General features: G+C 36.5%; 1 protein-coding gene across 1 annotated transcript in view; it reads left to right on the top strand.

Moving 5' to 3' along the window:
• The window catches only part of LOC110990928 (cadherin-23-like), a 36,210-nt gene extending 17,170 nt beyond the window's left edge, over positions 1-19,040 (top strand). The window contains exons 21-39 of the mRNA XM_022256032.2: positions 337-549; positions 1,270-1,589; positions 2,478-2,582; positions 3,191-3,377; positions 4,234-4,457; positions 4,642-4,842; positions 5,178-5,279; positions 5,584-5,716; positions 6,208-6,471; positions 7,455-7,574; positions 7,928-8,088; positions 8,619-8,707; positions 9,406-9,546; positions 9,951-10,019; positions 10,459-10,525; positions 11,088-11,215; positions 12,179-12,283; positions 15,991-16,101; positions 16,395-19,040. Coding sequence (XP_022111724.2) covers positions 337-549; positions 1,270-1,589; positions 2,478-2,582; positions 3,191-3,377; positions 4,234-4,457; positions 4,642-4,842; positions 5,178-5,279; positions 5,584-5,716; positions 6,208-6,471; positions 7,455-7,574; positions 7,928-8,088; positions 8,619-8,707; positions 9,406-9,546; positions 9,951-10,019; positions 10,459-10,525; positions 11,088-11,215; positions 12,179-12,283; positions 15,991-16,101; positions 16,395-16,614 — 2,960 coding nt within the window. The 3' untranslated portion in view covers positions 16,615-19,040. The remainder of the gene's footprint in view (positions 1-336; positions 550-1,269; positions 1,590-2,477; positions 2,583-3,190; positions 3,378-4,233; positions 4,458-4,641; positions 4,843-5,177; positions 5,280-5,583; positions 5,717-6,207; positions 6,472-7,454; positions 7,575-7,927; positions 8,089-8,618; positions 8,708-9,405; positions 9,547-9,950; positions 10,020-10,458; positions 10,526-11,087; positions 11,216-12,178; positions 12,284-15,990; positions 16,102-16,394) is intronic.
• The last annotated feature ends 1,050 nt before the right edge of the window (positions 19,041-20,090 follow it).

Here is a 20,090-nt window from a genome sequence, read left to right as displayed (position 1 = left end):
CCAAACAAACCATATAGAGAAACTGACTAGATGTTTGCATATCATTTGTAGAGATAAACAAAAAAAATGACTAGAGTGGGATTTGAACCTGTACCCTCCAGAACACCATATCAGTGCTCTGCCTGCTGAGCCCTACTTCTTCCCACATGCAAAATCTTTGTTCAGGGTACAGTAGCCAGAAAAGATAAAACATGATTTATCCTGGGGCCATTACTCCTTAAAGACAGGGGGTTACCTGAGAAATGAAATGTCTCAAGGCTCAAATCATCAAATAATCCACGCATGTGCATGACTAGGTAATCCCTATTATAATAAATATGTCTTTTTAATTTGCAGTAACACTGATAGTCAACATTTTGGATATCAACGACAATGCCCCAGAATTTAGTGAAACAAACTATCAGTTTACAGTGACAGAAAACACGGCTGTAGACACTGTCATATCAACTAGCATTGGGGCAACGGATAAGGACCAAGGTGACAATGCTGTGATCAGATTCAGACTTGCAGATGATGTTGATTCACTGATGAAGATTGACTCAACTTCAGGTACTTACAGATAAACCTTAATTACACCCTAATTATCACCAAAGTTCATATAGCGCCGAAGGTGTAAGATGAATAACTCTGCCCAAAAGATGTAATTACCATGGACTCCTTTGAGCGAGCGATACGCCTGTGTAGTTTACGGTAATGCTTGGGCGCAGGCTCACCAGGTGCACATGCCCGCTGCTGCGCCTGTGCTTTAATGTGCATTGCGCAGGCGTATCGCTTGCTCAAATGGCACCTATGCGATTACAACGTTTCACGTGTATTTACGGTGAAGTTCGCCATCTTGCGCCACTTTGCGGCGCTATATGATCTTTGATTATCACCCAAATTATGGTGTGCTATGTGTGCTAGTAGAATGCAGTCACAAGCTATAGTCTGTCTTTCCTAGAGAGATGCCTCTTACAAAATAAGATTATTTCAAAGATGGATTTTTGCCGGGGAGATGAAATGAATTTTGGATTTTTGCCCTGCCCGACGTGTATTTTTTAACACTGTATACTCAGTGTATGCCCCCGAAGGCTTGCGAAAAAAGAAAAAAATACACGCCAGGCAGGGCAAAAATCCAGAATTCAGAAATAAGATTGTTCAGCAAATCAGGTGTTGATACTTACAACAGGCTTTTTTATTCCTAAGGCTGATTCTAAGATGCATGGAGATTCTTTTCAGTCTTCTCACCTAATACACCAGCCTTGATTCTGATTTCTTCTTTCTCGAAAGGAACTCTCTCTGTCAATGGAACATTTGACCGGGAAAAATATCCAAACTACACTGCCTTGGTGGTGGCATTTGACAAAGGTTACCCAGAACTTTCAAGCGATGCAACTATTGTGATTATCATCAATGATATCAACGACAACGACCCAGAGTTTAACACAAGTATGAACTACGAGGCTGAAATTCCTGAGAACTTCAAAAACCAGACAACCATTCTCCAGGCTATTGCTACCGATGCCGATGGAAGTGAGAAATTTGGCAGTGTAACATATGAAATCAGCGCCGGAAATCCAGATGACATATTCTGTGTTGATGAATTTGAGGTAACAAGTTCCCCCCCGGCCAGTCATCTCAAATTTATAAATGTTTAACATTCAGGACTTTTAAAAAATGTTGGCTCAGTGTGGGTAATAAGTCTCACTCAACTCCTTCTTTTGACAGTGGTGCTATAGAGTACCAAAGTAAATATGTCACCGTGCACAATTATGAGTGTAAAAGGCATTAGCACAAAACCAAAGCCTGAACCTCCATGGATGCATACTCCATTCTTTTACACTACAGGTCCTAGCTCAAAATGAAGTCATACTTTGTATTCTTTTGTCAAACGGTCCAACCCAGTAAGTCATGCGACCTAGTGGGTATCAAACATCAACAAACACGGGTGTCCCCCTTGTGTCATTTAACCAAAATAAAGCTGGCCATCGGTATAGTACTCCGACTACTGATGTGCCGAGTGCTATACCAAAATTTGGCCTTATTTTTGGTAAGCAACACATAAAACACTCATTAGTATGAGAGGGCACAATGTTAGTGTGTATTTTATACCCACTAAAGGTCAGGTGACTTACAGGGTAGCAGTGGTTATTACCTGTACTTGCTACTATGTTGCAGTGTTTGTTATCTTAGGTTGAGAAACAGCTTCAGTTGTGCTAATAATTTATTTGCCATTCACTCTTATAAAACTTCCAAACAAGAATGATTGAAATGTGTGGGTTTGTGCATATGTTTGTATTCAAGTACGGTTAGCCTGCCAATTCTTTCTACAAAGTATTCTGCGACAAAAAATTATACCGTGATGTGAATAATCAACTGTTACATATGGTTCAAACATATTACAACAGTTCTTCCCAGCATTAGATAATGCAATATGAACTGGTCCTGTAAGTCTCCTACAAATGATATATGAGAACATGGCATGTTTTCTATACCAGGGTGATGTGATGATTTGTTACGACAAAGAACTTGATCGAGAGGAGGAGGAAATATATAGGCTGACTGTTTCTGCCAGCGATGGAGAAAGAATAGCAAATAAACAGGTACGTCATGTTTACAAATTAATCATTGAAATGTTTGGCCAATATGTAATAATCCTAACCCTTCAAGTTACACATGTATTTTGGCTAGAAACCCTGTCAAACTCATCAATAACAGGTCAATTATCCCAAAGGCTAAGTGCCTTAATGAGATCCCTTGTTCCCAGCTACCACACGAGTAGCAATGCACTAGGCTTCCATTGTCTCAGTGGTAATTTAGTCTACTTTTGTTTGTAGTGGCATACCTGATACACTGTGTTATATTTGGCAGGAGGGTTCATCTAATAGATCTGCTTATTCCATTCCAGGTAGATATATTTTTCCAAGTAATACATCTCAGTAGATTCAACTGCAGTTAGTGTCGCTAATAAGCAATACAGACTGTCCCAGTTGTCCTATGCTGGAAATTGAATAAACGAAAATCTTTCAATTGCAAATCAGACAAAGAGGAATAGTTCTTGTCTGTTATTGAGATTCCACCCTGTTAATTTATTTACAATGCCAAAATGACTCCTTTTATCAAATTCTAACTCCAAGTGCTTTTCTGAATAACATGAATGACAGTATAACATAGCACCCTGCTCGGTATTTCTCATTATTAACCTTTTCAGGTGACAATCAAAGTCCTGGACATTAATGATAACCCACCTGAGTTCACCTCTCAGCCTGGTAAGTTATTTCTTCAAGAAAGTGTTGATGTTGGACAGTTAGTGACAACCCTCACTGCCACAGACGTGGATGAACCAAACACCAACAACAGTAAAGTGGTCTATGACATCTCTGCAGGAAATAGCCGCGGTAAGTCTCCTCTGTCCATTTTTGAAATCTTGTCTGCTTAGAAAATGCAAATATTATTAAAATAACTTTCAGAGGTTTATATTATGTAACTAAGCCCCGTGTAATGAGAAATGGATACAACTGTGGTACAGGTACATTCCCCTTTTCCAGTTAGGTCTTGTAACTGACGTAATAAACATAGTGTGATTTTGTTAGTTTCTTTACGTGGCTAAGTGAAGCCAACAAACTTTCATCACATTGATTTTGGTAACCACTTTATTATTTCACAATAAACAAGTTCTAGGCAGTGTTACATTGTGCCCCAAAACACATCGTTTAACAAAGGAGCTACACCTGTATGTACAAACTTTTATATTCAAGCACCACAAATACACGCTGCCAACAATCATTTGTACAATATCTTTTCGGTAATTCTTTCAGTAACTTTATTTTTTAGTGATACATAGTGATACGTCAATTACTATTAACGTTCTCCACTTTATTATATCAACAGTGAAGACTTTACTCATCGATCTTCCAGCCTGAACTGGTCAAGGAAATGGAAACATTACAATTTATGCCAAACATGTTTAAGATATTGCCCAATATAGATGACAAAGTGACAAATTTGACCACAACTCCATGAAACAAGCAAGATGCTGCATGGCATGGACAATGTGCCCTTGCTTCATGATAAGAAAAGCGAACATTTGTAAAAACAATATGTTAGAAGAGATAAACATAATCACGTGGTTGCCAACAATATGTTAGCAATTATTTGTCACAGGAATACATCCTGAAATAAATATATCAGTGTCAAGACGGTAGCTACTGTATTCAATTTTATCGTATTTTTCTTGTTTTATTTTGTCATTAGGACTTTTCGAAATCACCACAGAAAGAGGTGGAGGAGTAATTCGTACAGCTGCAAGCCTTAGCAATGAAGTTGGTGTTTACAACTTGCATGTGGTTGCCATGGATGCAGGGATGCCACCTCTGAAATCAGAACCCTTATTTCTGGCAATTGAAGTCACAGATGTAAATGACGACACACCAGAAATAATATTCCCCAGAGATCTTGATGTTTTCTACATTCTTGAGGTGGGTGCATGCTGTCACAAATTTGTGTCAGAAGAGTGTTTTGCATACAATCCCATCAGTTCAATTTCCAGAGATGAAGCCTTACCATGTGAAAACTTTTGTAATAAGCTGGAGTCCTGTTATCGCATTTTTTTGACAATAATTGCACCCTCATTGAATCTTGCTGGTTTTAATTTTATTTCAGAATTACACAGGATTTGTGTTGAATGTTACTGCAAAAGACACAGATTCCGGACCTAATGGAGACGTCTTTTTCAGGTTTATTGATTCTGTTGGTGAGAACGGCCTGGATAGCAAATACTTTGATATGATCCAGGTGGATAACTACACAGTTGCAATAAACATTCATACTGTAACTGACCGAGAAACCAAGGAGATATATGAAGTAAGTAACCAGCATCAGGTTGTTATTTTTTGGTAGAGATTCTGTGAGGACAACTTGTTGGTCTAGTGAACATTCATTCATCTTGGCAAGCAATGGTCCAACCAACAATATGGGGTCCTGCCAGTCAGGTCCACTTGACCTGGTAACAAGCCACCTGTTCTTCCATTAAGCAAATAAGAGGAGAATTCCTTAATGCCTAACAGCCTGGGCCAAGCTTTGAGACCTGACTCTGAACAAAAGAGGTCTGCTAGGAGTACTGCTAACTTGACGTGTCTCTTGAACAAGTTTCTTTCTCACAAACTACTAAAGTTTTGATGGATTTATTTTGACATCAGCTGAAGGTCGAAGTGAAAGACAGAGGCCCATTTCCACTTGCATCCCAAATCTCCTTCACAGTCCAAGTCAACGACACAGATGACAATGAACCACTCTTCTGGGTGAGTTGTATCAAGAACTAACTAGAACTATGTCTTTCAGATACTTCACCTTTTTGTATCAATTCCCTATCGTTTTAATTCCTTGGTAGTAGAATGTTGCATTTGAAGCACATCAATACAATTTGCCTTGAACAAAACTCTGGAATCAAAGTTATGCACTTACTGAGTCTTTAAAAGTTTATTGCATCAGGCACCTGCATAGTTACAAGATGTACAGTCCATGATCAATTAAGGGTTTGTTTTTGGTAATGAGTCCACTAATTGATATATTTTTAACAAACAGTGATTTTTTTTTGTTGAACAGACCGATCCATCCAATAAACCAGCGGCGGAATTTAGTGTTTTGGAGAATGATGGCTCTGCAGTAATTGGCTCTGTAGATTTCGCTGCTGACGCTGATGAACCTCAAAATTGGCATATCTACTATTTCATCGTTGGTAAGATAACCCAGTGCCAAGTCTCAGCTCGAGTGCTCCAACATGTTAATAAAACTCAAAGGATCCTCAGAATACAACAAAACCATTCCATAGGAAAATGGAGGTTATCGGAAACTTGTGTGTGATTGGACGGTTGAGTGCCTGCAGTGTGGGTTTTATTACAGTGAGCCCCACACAAAGATTTAAATCACAACAGAAAAAAACAGAGAGAGGCATGTTAACTGATTTAAAACATGACATTCTGACAAATTTGTGCTGGGCTAAATACTCTCTTTAATTTTTGCCTCAAACTCCTGTTTTATGCATTTAATGCTTTTGCAGATTTCATGAAGTCTTTCATTTAAAGTGACATTGCTTTAAAGAAAAACTTATTTTTGCAGTATCTTCAGAACCCTTACCCACCCACATAAGGGGGATATTCAGCTGGTGCTGTTGTTGAAATTGTTGGATGACTTGCGCTAAAAATTCTTTCTTTTGAATTGTGAATAAAGATGGAAACAGTGAAGAACAAGCCAAGGAGTCATTCAAACTCGACAAGACTTCTGGAGAGCTCTCCCTGCAGAAACCACTAGACCGTGAACAAAACCAAACTCATATGCTGGTTGTCAAGGTGACAAGTGATGAGGATTTCATTCCAGTAGCTCCAATTCCATACAATGAAGACGACAACACCTTACTGCCTGTTACTGTTACAGTTAAGGATGAAAATGACAATGGCCCTGCTTTCTATGTTGAAGACAAACTTTACACCGGAGGTAATTGTCAATTTACTTTGAAAAATAAAATAAATATAAATCGAAGGAATTACACAAGCAAAACTAAAAGGTTCAGAATGCTAGTGCATGAGTAGAGTAATCAACTCAAATTTCACAATTATTACAGAGTCATTTTGAAAAGAAACGAGTTGACTCTTGCATACATATATGAATATTTCCCCTTTGGTTCATCATTGCTTAACCACTACCTACCGGGGACTCCGAAATCGGAGACGTATGGTTTATATGCGTGGCCAGGATCTCCGAACTCAGACAAAGGAAACAGGGCCCTGTAACAAAAGACCGTACTCCGAACAAAAGACCAGGCTGCTGGGCATTACCGACATTTTTCACTCTCAAAAGTGGTGATTATCCAGCCTTGTTTTGAAACCGTATACCAGGGTTGGGGCATTGAGAGCCAGCGGATTACCACCGGGGACAAAAGCACTCCACCACCGCAGCGATGAGCCACACAGCACCGCTGCACGCTAATCTGGCCCCTATTGAAAAGAGGTCAGCAGTGCACTGAGCCAGGTTCATGAACAAAAGACAGATATACAACGCACAATCTTGGCTCTGTTTACAAGGCTGCTGGCCTGGCTGAAATACTCGGGCGTCAATGAAGGTCACCTGTCAACTTAGAGTAGTGCCTAAAGATTACTTCGTGCGGCTATAAACGACCGTTAAATGAAATGATGAATTTTTGAAAGATTTTGAAAACGGAAAAAATGATAGTCATGCCGGCCCAGCATCAACAACATTAAAAAATGCCCCGTCATGAAGTGGTTAAAGTGAATTTTACCCATAAAAGGTGAAGTAGGATCCTTGCTACCACTTAGGTGGAAATTTACAAGCTTAGCAGAATCTTGCGTTTAAGCACAGATCATTGGAAAAAGCCTCATTTGGGGTACGTGCAAGTGTACCAAATGCCACAACAGTGTCACTAGATCAATTATTCTTTATTGCTTTCTTTTGTGACTTAGGTGTGAAGTATAATGCTGAGTTTGAAAGCGAGGTCATCAAAGTGGAAGCTATAGACAGTGATGTTGGTGAATATGCTATTGTGGTATACAAAATTACAGAACAAAAATACACAAGCACAGGTAAGACATTGCACTGGTTAGACGTGTTGATTAGAACTTCAATTTATTGCAGGCTTCAGAAATTCTTTTGGTTTCAGTTGATCTAGTTGTAGTTAATTTACTTCAAAAACATTTCGAATTGGCAGTTTTTCTTCAAGCTGTGTTAGTCAAAAACTTCTTAAAATAAGTTGGTCTAAAGCTGTCTCAAAACTTTTTATTTGTTTGCCACAGCAACTTGAAAACAGATTTTGTAGACAATAAAAACATTTTACACATCTTGAGGGTTGTTCGGAGGCTCAAGTCAAAGTGGTACAAAAGGAAACAAAGCTTTAATCTTGTGTTATGTTAAAGAAATTGTGTTTTGTTCAATTCAGATGGGGTTGTACGAGAAGACAACGCCTTTGCCATCATTGAAAGAACAGGCTCTGTGATCACCAATAGGGTCTTTGAAAAAGGCGATGCTGGGTACTTCACTATCAGGGTAGAGGCTAGTGACAGCAAAAACGATGCATTCAAAGACGAAGCAACAGTTTCGGTAATGACCAGGCTAGGGAAAGTTTATTCAAATCTTAATTTTATCTCTAGTGTCTACTACATACTCCACTGTATTTTATTATTTGAGATGCCTCACTCCAGTCAATGAATGTTAGCTTCCCAACAATCATTCTGTAACATTAGGCCTGATGGATTATTAGATGAGAGTTTTAGCCAAAACATGAGGTCAAGCTAGCATTTAGAAAATGGACTTTATTGTCACACCTTACCTTTTATTAAGGTATGAAGATGATGATTTGTGGTTACAGCAATGTAGCATTTATTTCTTCTTGGAAGAAGTATGGATCTGGAAAGATATGTCCTATGTTGTTATACCTGCAAACTAACATCTACCTCGGTATCACTCCACGCAAAGTCTCCAATCCTAATCTTTTGTTGTTTTTTTGCATCCATTGCCGAACCCAGATCAGATTGACTGAATAAGGAAGATTTATGGTAGTAACAGTTGTTTATATTTAGAAAGAAGAAAATCATGTGACTTCACTTTCATTTGATTCCCTGTCCTGTCAGATCTACATCTACAGTGAAGAACAACAAGTTGAAATGACAATCTTCAAATCCACTGATGAGGTCCGAGGGTACGAAGAAAGATTTAAAGAGTAAGTGCATTGTATTTGCATAAACCTAAGTTACATTTAATACCAGGAGTTGTTGGTGAACAAATTGTCCAAAGGATAATAAAACCAACCAGCTCTCTTTAAAACCATGGACTGACCACCATCTTATTGGTGATGACCAGATAACAGACTGAATGAGTAATCAACAGACTGATGACCAGCTACTTGCTAACTAATGAGTCAACCACAGTAGACACATGCTGATGTCTGAATTAAAGAAAAATCAGCCAGCCAGTACCTCACAATTGCTTATAACATTAGCAATTTATGGTGGATTGCGAGAGATAGAGTTGCCTCCAAGAGACAGTAAAAACCAGCTCACAATGGATCTGTTGGCTTTAAGTGAGCAATATAAAAATCTAGGACTGTCTACATCTTGCAAAATGTAACAAAAGCAAAGATGCCTTCAAATTGATGTAGGTATTTCATATTCCTGTGAATGTAAACGAATGAAAAACTGTTATACGACAGACTGTAGTATTTACCACTGGGCACTACAGGGAACATAAATATATCTAACCCTGTGCTAAATCACCCATGTGCCCATCTGGCCCCTCACTAGTAACTAAGAGAAGCTTGGTTAATAATCAAATGCCATTTACACTGCTGGGCATTCATCAGCCAAACATTTGTTACCACAATCCTTAAATCATTACTCCCTGTTGTCATTTCTTTGACAGTGTCATTGAGGAAATCATCTTGAAGTATGGTGTCCTTAATTCCAATCCTTCAGTCAAGAGGGCAACCAGTGCCATCACTCCCGCTGTTGTCATTGATGATATCCAAATCTTGGTGGTTGATGATGCGCCTAAGCCAGGATGGTTTGTTATTCTGATTGCAGTTCCTACATGCAATACAAGAAGATTTAGCTCTAGAACCATCAATTTAAAATCTCTCTTTCTGCATGCTGTCTGTATGGTGAAAACAGCCCTCATTGAACTCTTTTCAGATCTAAACAGGTGACCTCGCTTTCCTGTCTTCCTGTGAAACACTGTAACACATGAAACCACTGAACTGAAAATTTTAAACAGCGACAGAATTGGTGAATACAAGTTCTGAGAAATCTAATTGATGTTGGTTCCCAAAATTGAATGGACAATTTCTGTATTCAGTGCTAATGGAGAATCATACTTTGAAGAATATGCATGGACCAGAAACTGAAATCTTTGTTGCTTCAGCCAGGCATCCTGTGGAGATTCAATCAACTACATTTGTTTTTCTTTAGGAGCATCATGAGATTCCATGTCACCAACAAAGCAGATAACACCATCATAGCACCAAGTGTCATTGTAAAGTAAGTAAACAAGTGCCCTCTCTGGACAAAACAAAAACATGGTCTTAAGAATTACTTCTGATTGACAAAGACGTTAGGCAATAAATATAGACTGGTGCTGACGTAAAAGTAATATACATGTACTTAATGTGCTGTCTCATTCACCTGGTTATCTTGTATTAGAAGGAGCATAACCATGTATCACGCAGATTGACAACCTTATGAATGTCAGCATTGGATTTTGCAAACACATTTTGCACTTATATTGTAGGCTTTCTGAAATTTCAAAAGCATATGTGGTTTGACAAGTTGTGAACATTTTTTTCAGAGGAGTTTTAAAAATGTAAGTCTGTGGTCTTCAGAACTGCTTCAAGCAATACTGAACATATTTTACAAGTTTCTGATGAGAAGCTTGTTTTCCTGGTTGACGTTTTATGTTTTCCTGTCTGTTTGGATCTAGAGCCATAGATGATGCATATGACTACACAGAGATTATTCGCACTGAATTTGGCGTGGAGGATGTAGTAGTAAGTAAAAAGAACTCCCTGTTTATTGAAAATTTCAAAATGATCGATATATATAGTGATTGCACAAACAGTGGAATGGACCAATCACTTTGTTATTGGGAGATTAATTCAAGGACAGTCAATGGGATAAAATTTTGAGGACATAGTAAAAAAGGATGTATTATGGAAATTCAACAGAACATTTCAAGTGAATTTCCTGTGCATGAACTGGCTTAAGAAATTCCCCAGTTTTGGAAGAGGCAAGACTGGTAAACTTTAATACCTGAATGGACTCTAATGTAATAACTTAGCAACCAACATAATAGTGGTTGGTTTTGTAATAGCTGCTGTTACTAGCCTTACTTTCAGTCTTCTTAACAAGTCAATGCACAAAGCGGAGTAGCCACTTTGATCTAGGAATAAAGTCCTATACAGATTGCACCCACTTTCATTACTGGTAAGCGGAGTAGCCACTTTGATCCTGGAATAAAGCCCTATACAGATGGCACCCACTTTCATTACTGGTTTGATTGTTGATTGGATAGTTGATTGACTAGCTTTGCTGACGTGTATGTCCTGATAGATTGCAATTCCTCCCACTGAGCCGCCACCAGACTTGACTTGGATCCAGTGGCTGCTGGTTGGTATCCTGTGTGCTGTTGTGGTGTTTGCTGTTGGACTTGTGGCTACCATCTGTATCATGCGCTCTGGGTAAGGATGTTTCAAAGATACCGCAAGGTAACTGGAGAGGTTGATCTGTAGCCCCACCAACTATTTTGTCCTGTCTTGTGCCAAAACTTGCCAGTGACATAACTTTTCAATTGCTAGCAGGTGGGTTACTCATGCAAGAAGTAGTAGGAAATGGGGATTCTGGATCAGCTCACCCCTCTCCGAGACTTCCCCCTACCTAGGGACTTTCCAGAATCCCCTGTTCCCTACTAAAGAATAAAACCTCAAATTAAGGCTGGAAATGTCTCAAAAGTCTAAACAATGATATAAGCATCATTGACCAGGTATAACGGTACAGCTTGACAATATGTAAAACCAGCAACTCTGATTTTTATTGACTTCCATGATTGCTGACGGGCTACCTTTCATTCCATAAAAAGTATTAATTAAAAAAACCTGCTTGACTGGTGCCCTTCGCATCATGTCATCTGATTGGCTAGTTATAAACACTATCCCACCCAGTTAACCACCAGGGCCCAATTTCACAGCGCTGCTTAACAGTAAGCAGAAAAGTCATGCTAACTTCAGCAGAAAAATGTGCTAACCTTAAGTACTGTTTCATGGCGGTGCTTGGCAAGGTTTAATGATAACAGTTGAGATTTCGATTGCTACATCACTAAGTGTAAGCAAATCTTTCCTCCAAGGTTAACATGCCTTTGGCTGTGCTTACTGCTTACAGTCTCCATGAAATACGCGGAGCCTCTGTAAGTGTGTAATCGGATGCTAAGCAGTGCTGTGAAATTGGGCCCAGGCAGGGAAGGGTACCAGCTAATAAGCGAGCTGATTGGCTACACTTTGCTAAATCTGCGCTCAAAGGTAGCCAGCTCATCGGCCAGTTGGTAGCTCCACATTTGATCGACCAGTTAGTTTGTATATTCCTCGCCCAGTATTTTCATCAAGCCCATCCCTATGAGATAACTGATCTTATGAATTTTTCCATCATAGCTACAGGAGAAAGCTTCGTGCAGCAACAGCAGGCACCTATGAGCGGATTATTCCTTCCTCCAATGCAAACCATGCACCCAACACCAACCAGTTTACAGAGCCTGGGTAAGTCACTCCGTCAAACACGAAACAGATCCAGTCATGAATATATCTGCTGTATTTTTCTTCTTTCTGTACTTATGTACACATATATTTCATCACTCACACCATGAAGTGATTGACAGAATTATTGTTGCATGCAGCGAAATAACGAATTAAATATTTGAAATAACGAATTATTCATCAGAAATAACGAATTACTAATTCGAAATAATGAATTACGCATCCGATATAACGAATTACTAATTTGAAATAACGAAATACACATCCGAAATAACAAATTACTAATTCGAAGTAACGAAGTACTAATCCGAAATAACAAATTACGCATCCGAAATAATGAAGTACTCATCTAAAATAACAAATTAATCATCCGAAATAACGAATTACTAATTCAAAATAACGAATTACTAATCCATAATAACAAATTACTAATCCGAAATAATGAATTACCCATCCGAAACAACAAATTACTCATCCAAAATAACGAATTACTCATCCGAAATAACAAATTAATAATCCGAAGTAACAAAATACTAATCCGAAATAACAAATTACTAATCCGAAATAACGAATTACTAATCCATAATAAGGAATTACTAATCAGTAATAATGAAGTACTATTCAGGAATAACAAATTACCAATCCTAAATAATGAATTACTAATCCCAAATAACGAATTACTAATCCCAAATAATGAATTACTACTCCAAATTACGAATTACTGTTTGAAATAACAATGTACTTATCCGAAATAACAAATTACTCATCCGAATTAACGAATTACTAATCTGAAATAACAAATTACTAATCAGAAATAATGAATTACCCATCCGAAATAACGAATTATTCATCCGAAATAACAAATTCCTAATTCGAAATAACGAATTAATAATCCGAAATAATGAATTACTAAATTTAAATAAATTATTACTTATCAGAAATAACGAATTACTAATTCGAAATAACGATTTATTAATCCGTAATAACGAATTACTAATCAGTAATAATGAATTACTATTCAGTAATAACAAATTTCTAATCCCGATGAATTACTAATCCAAAATAACAAATTATTATTTGAAATAACGAAGTACTAATCCAAAATAACGAATTACTTATTTGAAATAACAAATTAATCATCCGAAATAACGAATTACCCCTCCGAAATAACAAATTACTCATCTGAAATAACGAATTACTAATTCGAAATAACGATTTACTAATTCAAAATAACGAATGACTCATCTGAAATAATGAACTATTAATTTGAAATGACGAATTAATAATCCGAAATAATGAATTGCTTAATTCAAATGAATTATTACTAATCCAAAATAACAAATTACCCCTCCGAAATAACAAATTACTCATCCGAAATAACGAATTACTAATTCAAAATAACGAATTACTAATCCGTAATAACGAATTACTAATCAGTAATAATGAATTCCTATTCAGTAATAACATATTACTAATCCCGATGAATTACTAATCCCAAATAATGAATTACTAATCCCAAATAATGAATTACTAATCCCAAATAACAAATTACCATTTGAAATAACAAAGTACTCATCCAAAATAACGAATTACTTATTCGAAATAACGAATGAATCATCTGAAATAACGAATTACCCTCTGAAATAACAAATTACTAATCCAAAATACCAAATTACTCATCTGAAATAACAAATTACTTATCCAAAACAATGAATTAATCATCCGAAATGACGAATTACCTCTCCGAAATAACAAATTAATCATCCGAAATAACGAATTACTAATCCGTAATAACGAATTACTAATCAGTAATAATGAATTCCTATTCAGTAATAACATATTACTAATCCCAAATAACAAATTACCCTCTGAAATAACAAATTACTAATCCAAAATAACAAATTACTCATCTGAAATAACGAATTACTTATCCAAAATAACGAATTACTAATCTGAAATAACGAATTACTCATTCGAAATAACGAATTACTAATCCGAAATAACAAATTACTAATCCGAAATAACAAATTACTAATCCGTTATAACAAATTACTAATCAGTAATAATGAATTACTATTCAGTAATAACAAATTTCTAATCCCGATGAATTACTAATCCCAAAAAATGAATTACTAATCCAAAATAACAAATTATTATTTGAAATAACAAAGTACTAATCCGAAATAACAAATTACTTATTCAAAATAACAAATTAATCATCCGAAATAACGAATTAAACCTCCGAAATAACAAATTAATCATCCGAAATAACGAATTACTAATTCAAAATAACAAATTACTAATCTGAAATAACGAATTACTCATTCGAAATAACGAATTACTAATCCGAAAAAACAAATTACTAATCCATTATAACGAATTACTAATCAGTAATAATGAATTACTATTCTGTAATAACGAATTCCTAATCCCAAATAACGAATTACTTATCCCAAATAAGGAAATTACTCATCCCAAATAAGGAATTACTAGTCCAAAATAACGAATTACAATTTGAAAAAAAGAATAACTAATCCGAAATAACGAATTACTTATTCAAAATAATGAATTACTAATCCCAAATAACCAATTACTTATCCCAAATAACGAATAACTAATTTGAAATAACAAATTATTAATTCGAAATAACGAAGTACTAATCCGAAAAAATAAATGCCTGATACCAAATAACGAATCACTAATCTCAAATAATGAATTACTAATCCCAAATAACAAATTACTTATCCCAAATTATGGATTGCTAATCCCAAATAACGAATTACTAATCCCAAATAACGAATCAATAATCTCAAATAACAAACTACTAATCCCTAATAACGAATCCGAAATAATGAATTACTAATTCGAAATAACAAATTACTAATCCAAAATAACAAATTACTTATCCCAAATATCAAATTACTAATCCCAAATAACAAATTACTAATAGAAAATAACAAATTACTTATCCGAAGTAACAAATTAATAATTTGAAATAATGAATTGCTAATTTTAAAGAACGAATTGCGAATTCGAAAGAACAAATTACTTGAGCCTCCAGATGGCACTGTTTTGCATGGATTCTCATGTGATTCAAGGCATTCATGCTTCATATGTCAAAGGGTGCACCCCTAAAATTAAATTTACATAGACATCAATGATAAATCCATTTATTTTAAAATTATTTTTAAAATACTCACAACTCTCATAGGTGCCCAAGCTGGACAGCAAAATGATTTTCGACATGTCGTCTTTCAATTTCCTTTGAATTATTAGTGGGTTGACGGATGAATTTTTGAGAAATTCCCACCCACAGCAGACCCCCCTAAACTGAAGGAAATTTCACTACCCATAAAAGTAGCCATTTTGAAAATGCATCCCTCTGCAATGTGCCTAAATATTGCCACTTTCAGACCAGATTGCATCCATATTGCTCAGAATTGGAAGCCCTGAATCCGGGCCAGAGGTTCAGTGCCATATTTCTTCAATTCCCCAATTCCACAGCTCTCAGGATAGAATATTTCAGGTGTATAACTTTTATCAGTGAGCCTGGCGGACATGTTTCTGGCCTACTTGCATGGGTGCAGCCCTAATTGCATATATATCTCTGATTTCCATGGCCATGGGTGCCTAGCTCCTGACACATCTCTGTTTGATGTGGAGAAATAATTTACAGTATTCCTTTCAAACAAAAACATTTTTTTCTGCAGGTCCAATCCACTGTTTAACAAAAAGCTTAGTGATGAGTTTGAGAACAGATATGTAGAGACCCCAGAGGATGCTGAAGAAGCAGCGGAAGACAAGAAGAAAGAAAAGATGAGGTAAAAGTTTGGAAATATATGCCTTGATGACGGGGGCAATATGATGTATACATGTAGGCACCATTGCGAGGGGAATATGCACAGGGGTTGGCACTATTAAATATGGAGTGTACATGTAGAAGGGAATAAAATCACAGAGCAGTATCAGATTACATGGGATTGTGGAGAAGTTTTATTTGTACAACTGCAAGATTATACTCCAGGCAAAGGATATTCAAGGATTTTTATGTAATGATACTTTTGACTAACCAAATGTTGTCGAGTATTTATGACTTTTTTTGGTCCTTATGCAGCAATGGACATGCCAAGCAGATAGCTGATGATTCCATTTCCAACAGCGAGGACCAGGAAATAGTTGTGGATATGTTTGATGACTCTGCCGACTATGAGGAGGTTCCAGACAATGAAACAGGTGACAAGCTTCTCATGGAGGTACTCGCCGACTACGAGAAGGAAAAAAAAGGCCAAGTCAATCTGGCAGGGTTTGCTGAGCTGACAATCACAGAAATCTAAGAGAGTAAGTATTGCAGAATGAAACCAGTCACAAGCAATAAATATAACCTCAGACATTTCAGCGTATGAGTTTAGATTAAACAAACGCTTTTCTCTTTCTACACTGGAAGATATTGCTGATGTAATATTTTTAATGACAGGCCTCTGATTACCAGTCTAGCTGCATTGCTATTTTATCAGATGTTTTGAATAACACGCATGAGGTGCCTGTAAACTGTATTGACATGTTTTTACTTTTAGGAAACTTAATCCCTGAGTTTTTCACCAGAAGATATTGACTATTTTTGAGTCTTTAATTTTTAAGGTACTACTAATGTGATTTTTCAGGCAACACTTTGAATATTCCATTTGATTGTAGCTGAAAACTTTAATGCAAAACCTGTTTGAAAGAATTTAATCTGAGACTTGCAGAAGGTAATTATTATTTCAGTTAATATGACAAGACTGTCAAAGGAACAGCCATTAATTGCTTCTGTCACCCAAAATATGTGATGGAAAACAGTAGGGTACACAGCTAGCAGTGTAGAATATAAGGTGCCAAGTAATATTTGTGTACTCTATTGCTTTACGTGCATGCACATGCACTTACTGTTACTTTATAAATACTCAGAGTGTATCTTTGTAAAAGACATAAGAAAATTCTAGACACAGGTAGAGTTGTTGCAATTTAAAGGCACAATCAGCATTAAAGTTACTGCTCATTACAAATTAATGATTTGTATACATGAAGTCTGGTAGATCTTCCTTCAAATATTTCGATTGTGAATAGGATTCAAAGTAATCAAAGTATGAAATTAAAAGGTTACAAGCAGCAAACTATCAGAAAATCCCATGAGAATCTATTGCATATCCTAGCCCACAGAAAGCCATATTATGCCATATAGCATTATGATTCTATGCTACAGAAATGTATAGCACCATAGATTTCCGTGGCATTTAGATCCCACAGCTATGGTGCAAACGTGTACAGAACACACCAATTGTGCCTTCTAATCCAATCACTGTATTACTAAATGTCTTGGAAAATACTTATGAAACAATTTTAGTCAAGGATATTATTTAAAGTGCAGTTGCATACGTTTCTGGTAACAGGTTTTGAGGCTTACATGTATATTATGAAAATCCATTTTCGTGTATATACATATTTTAAGCAATGCCAGCTTTTTTTTAAAAGTGCATGTATTTGAAAGTGCCATATTGATACCTACCGAATGTGAACGTCAGTGTGCATGTATTACCTTTGTTTAAAACATTTGTTGTGGATGACTTCATCAGACATACATGTATTTGAAAAGAGCAATTATATTTGCTTTGAACATGTTATAGATGCATAAAAATTATGAAGTGTAAAAGATTTACATATGCAGCATGGAATTGGAATAGTAGTGTTCACATGCACAGGTCTTGGCAAATAACTATGTTTGGAAGATTATCTTTAACTTTCTTTACGTTGTTGTTCTTTATAACAGTTTTGTATTACCAAAGTAATCCAGCTAAAGCAGCTTTAAATCACTAAATAACATGATTCCTGAAGGCTTTTATTGGATTCTTACAGAGTATGTTCCAAAATTAATTTAATGCAGGATTTTGATTTATGCAGCGCAACAAAACATGTACTCAGTGTGTTTGAAACTTTATTTTGGTAGAAAATATGCAAATTTTTAACAGAAAGTTAAACTGTTTAGTTCCATGACTTAAAGTTGATGCAAAAAATCTTGCAGATATATTTGACTGAATGTCAAACGTGGGGATTATGTGGTAAAAACCTAGATACCAAACAAATTTGGAACCAGGTCAATGCCTAACCTGCCTAAAACAGAGCAGTAATTTGTTGAGTTTTCTTTTGGCTTTGGTATACAAATATTTTAAGGGGTATGCCACTGCCTTTCTTTTTTGTGTTGTTGGTAAGGAATTAATACAGTCAGTAGTGCATGAAATAACGATGTTGTGTTTACTCACCAATTTGAGTTTAACAAGTTGGACTTTATCCCACAAGGACATTCATGCAATTGGTTGTGAACATTGTTTAATCCTCAAATTTAAGGCAGTTCCATTGAAATAATTGAATCTTGAGTATAAAGACACTGCTGATGATTTTAGGTTTACTGGAGCCGTGCGTTGATACAGGTTCTGATATTGGCTCACATGTTATTCTTGTAAGATCCGGCTTAACACTTTCAGGTGTGGAAATAATTATTACCATTGATGTAACTGTTATATATCTATAAAGCAAAAACATTGAGAAATTCATTACTGTACAAAAAATTGGACTTTGCACGGTTGGACATTCCACGAGTATTCAGGATTGCAAAGTTCAACTCTTTGTGAGATGGCCGAGTGCCAGTGGTGTAGCCAAGATGAATGAACTAGATTATTTCATTCTTTCTTCATTCAAGAAATTAAATTGAAATAACCTGAATAAATAATTACTTTTTTCCTCTCTGCATATATCATGAATATATCATAAATATCCTCCATATTTCATCATCACAGAGGCTGTAGCAAAAGAAACATTTGTACTTTACCAGCAACTGTTTCGATTGGGATTTTCCTTGAATAAAAGGGGCCATAATGTTTCGGTTTTTTGTGCCTAGTAGTTAGAGAGTCTATCCCCCGTTGAGGGCGTCAATATGCAATTTTTGAAAAAGAAGCTCAAACAGATCAATAGAGGGCGCTATTTATTTCTTTGATATCTAAAAAAAGCCTTCCAAAAAACTAGTTACAACTCATCAACAGAGGGCGGAAAACTTGTGTATATTTTATGTTTAGATTCCAGCCTCGTTATCAACATGTTGCTTATGGTGCGAGCAGAAATGAAAACGAGGCTGCAAGCTCTATTGTATTCAATTCATAATGAAATATATAGCGCCCTCTACTGACGAATCAAATACGCGAGTGTTACAGTAATTCAAGCAAAACGAAAACGAGGCTTCAAGCTGGGGTCTTTATATAATGGGAGATTGCAGCCTCGTTTTCGTTTCCCCGATGAAATATATACCGCCCTCTATAAATTAAGTCTATTGATAAGAATACAGCCTTCCCATATAGTGTGAGCAAAACGAAAACGAGGCTGCAAGCTCCCATTGTATGTAATCGAAGGTTGCAGCCTCGTTTTCGTTTCAGCTCCGCAAGTACATAGCGCCCTCTATTGACAAATTTTATGCGAGAACAAAGGAATGCCTTATATTAAGCCGTGCGTGTGAACAAAACGAAAACGAGGCTGCAAGCTCCCATTGTATGTATTCGAAGGTTGCAGCCTCGTTTTCATTTCAGCTCCGCAAGTATATAGCGCCCTCTATTGACAAATTTTATGCGAGAACAAAGGAATGCCTTATATTAAGCCGTGCGAGTGAGCAAAACGAAAACGAGGCTGCAAGCTCCCATTGTATGTAATCGAAGGTTGCAGCCTCGTTTTCATTTCAGCTCCGCAAGTATATAGCGCCCTCTATTGACAAATTTTATGCGAGAACAAAGCC

Source organism: Acanthaster planci, linkage group LG19 (genome assembly GCF_054643075.1).
Source record: "Acanthaster planci isolate LZ-2023a linkage group LG19, COTS_SCS, whole genome shotgun sequence".
In the NCBI taxonomy this organism is placed as follows: Eukaryota; Metazoa; Echinodermata; class Asteroidea; order Valvatida; family Acanthasteridae; genus Acanthaster; species Acanthaster planci.
This window is presented reverse-complemented; position numbering and strand designations above follow the sequence as displayed.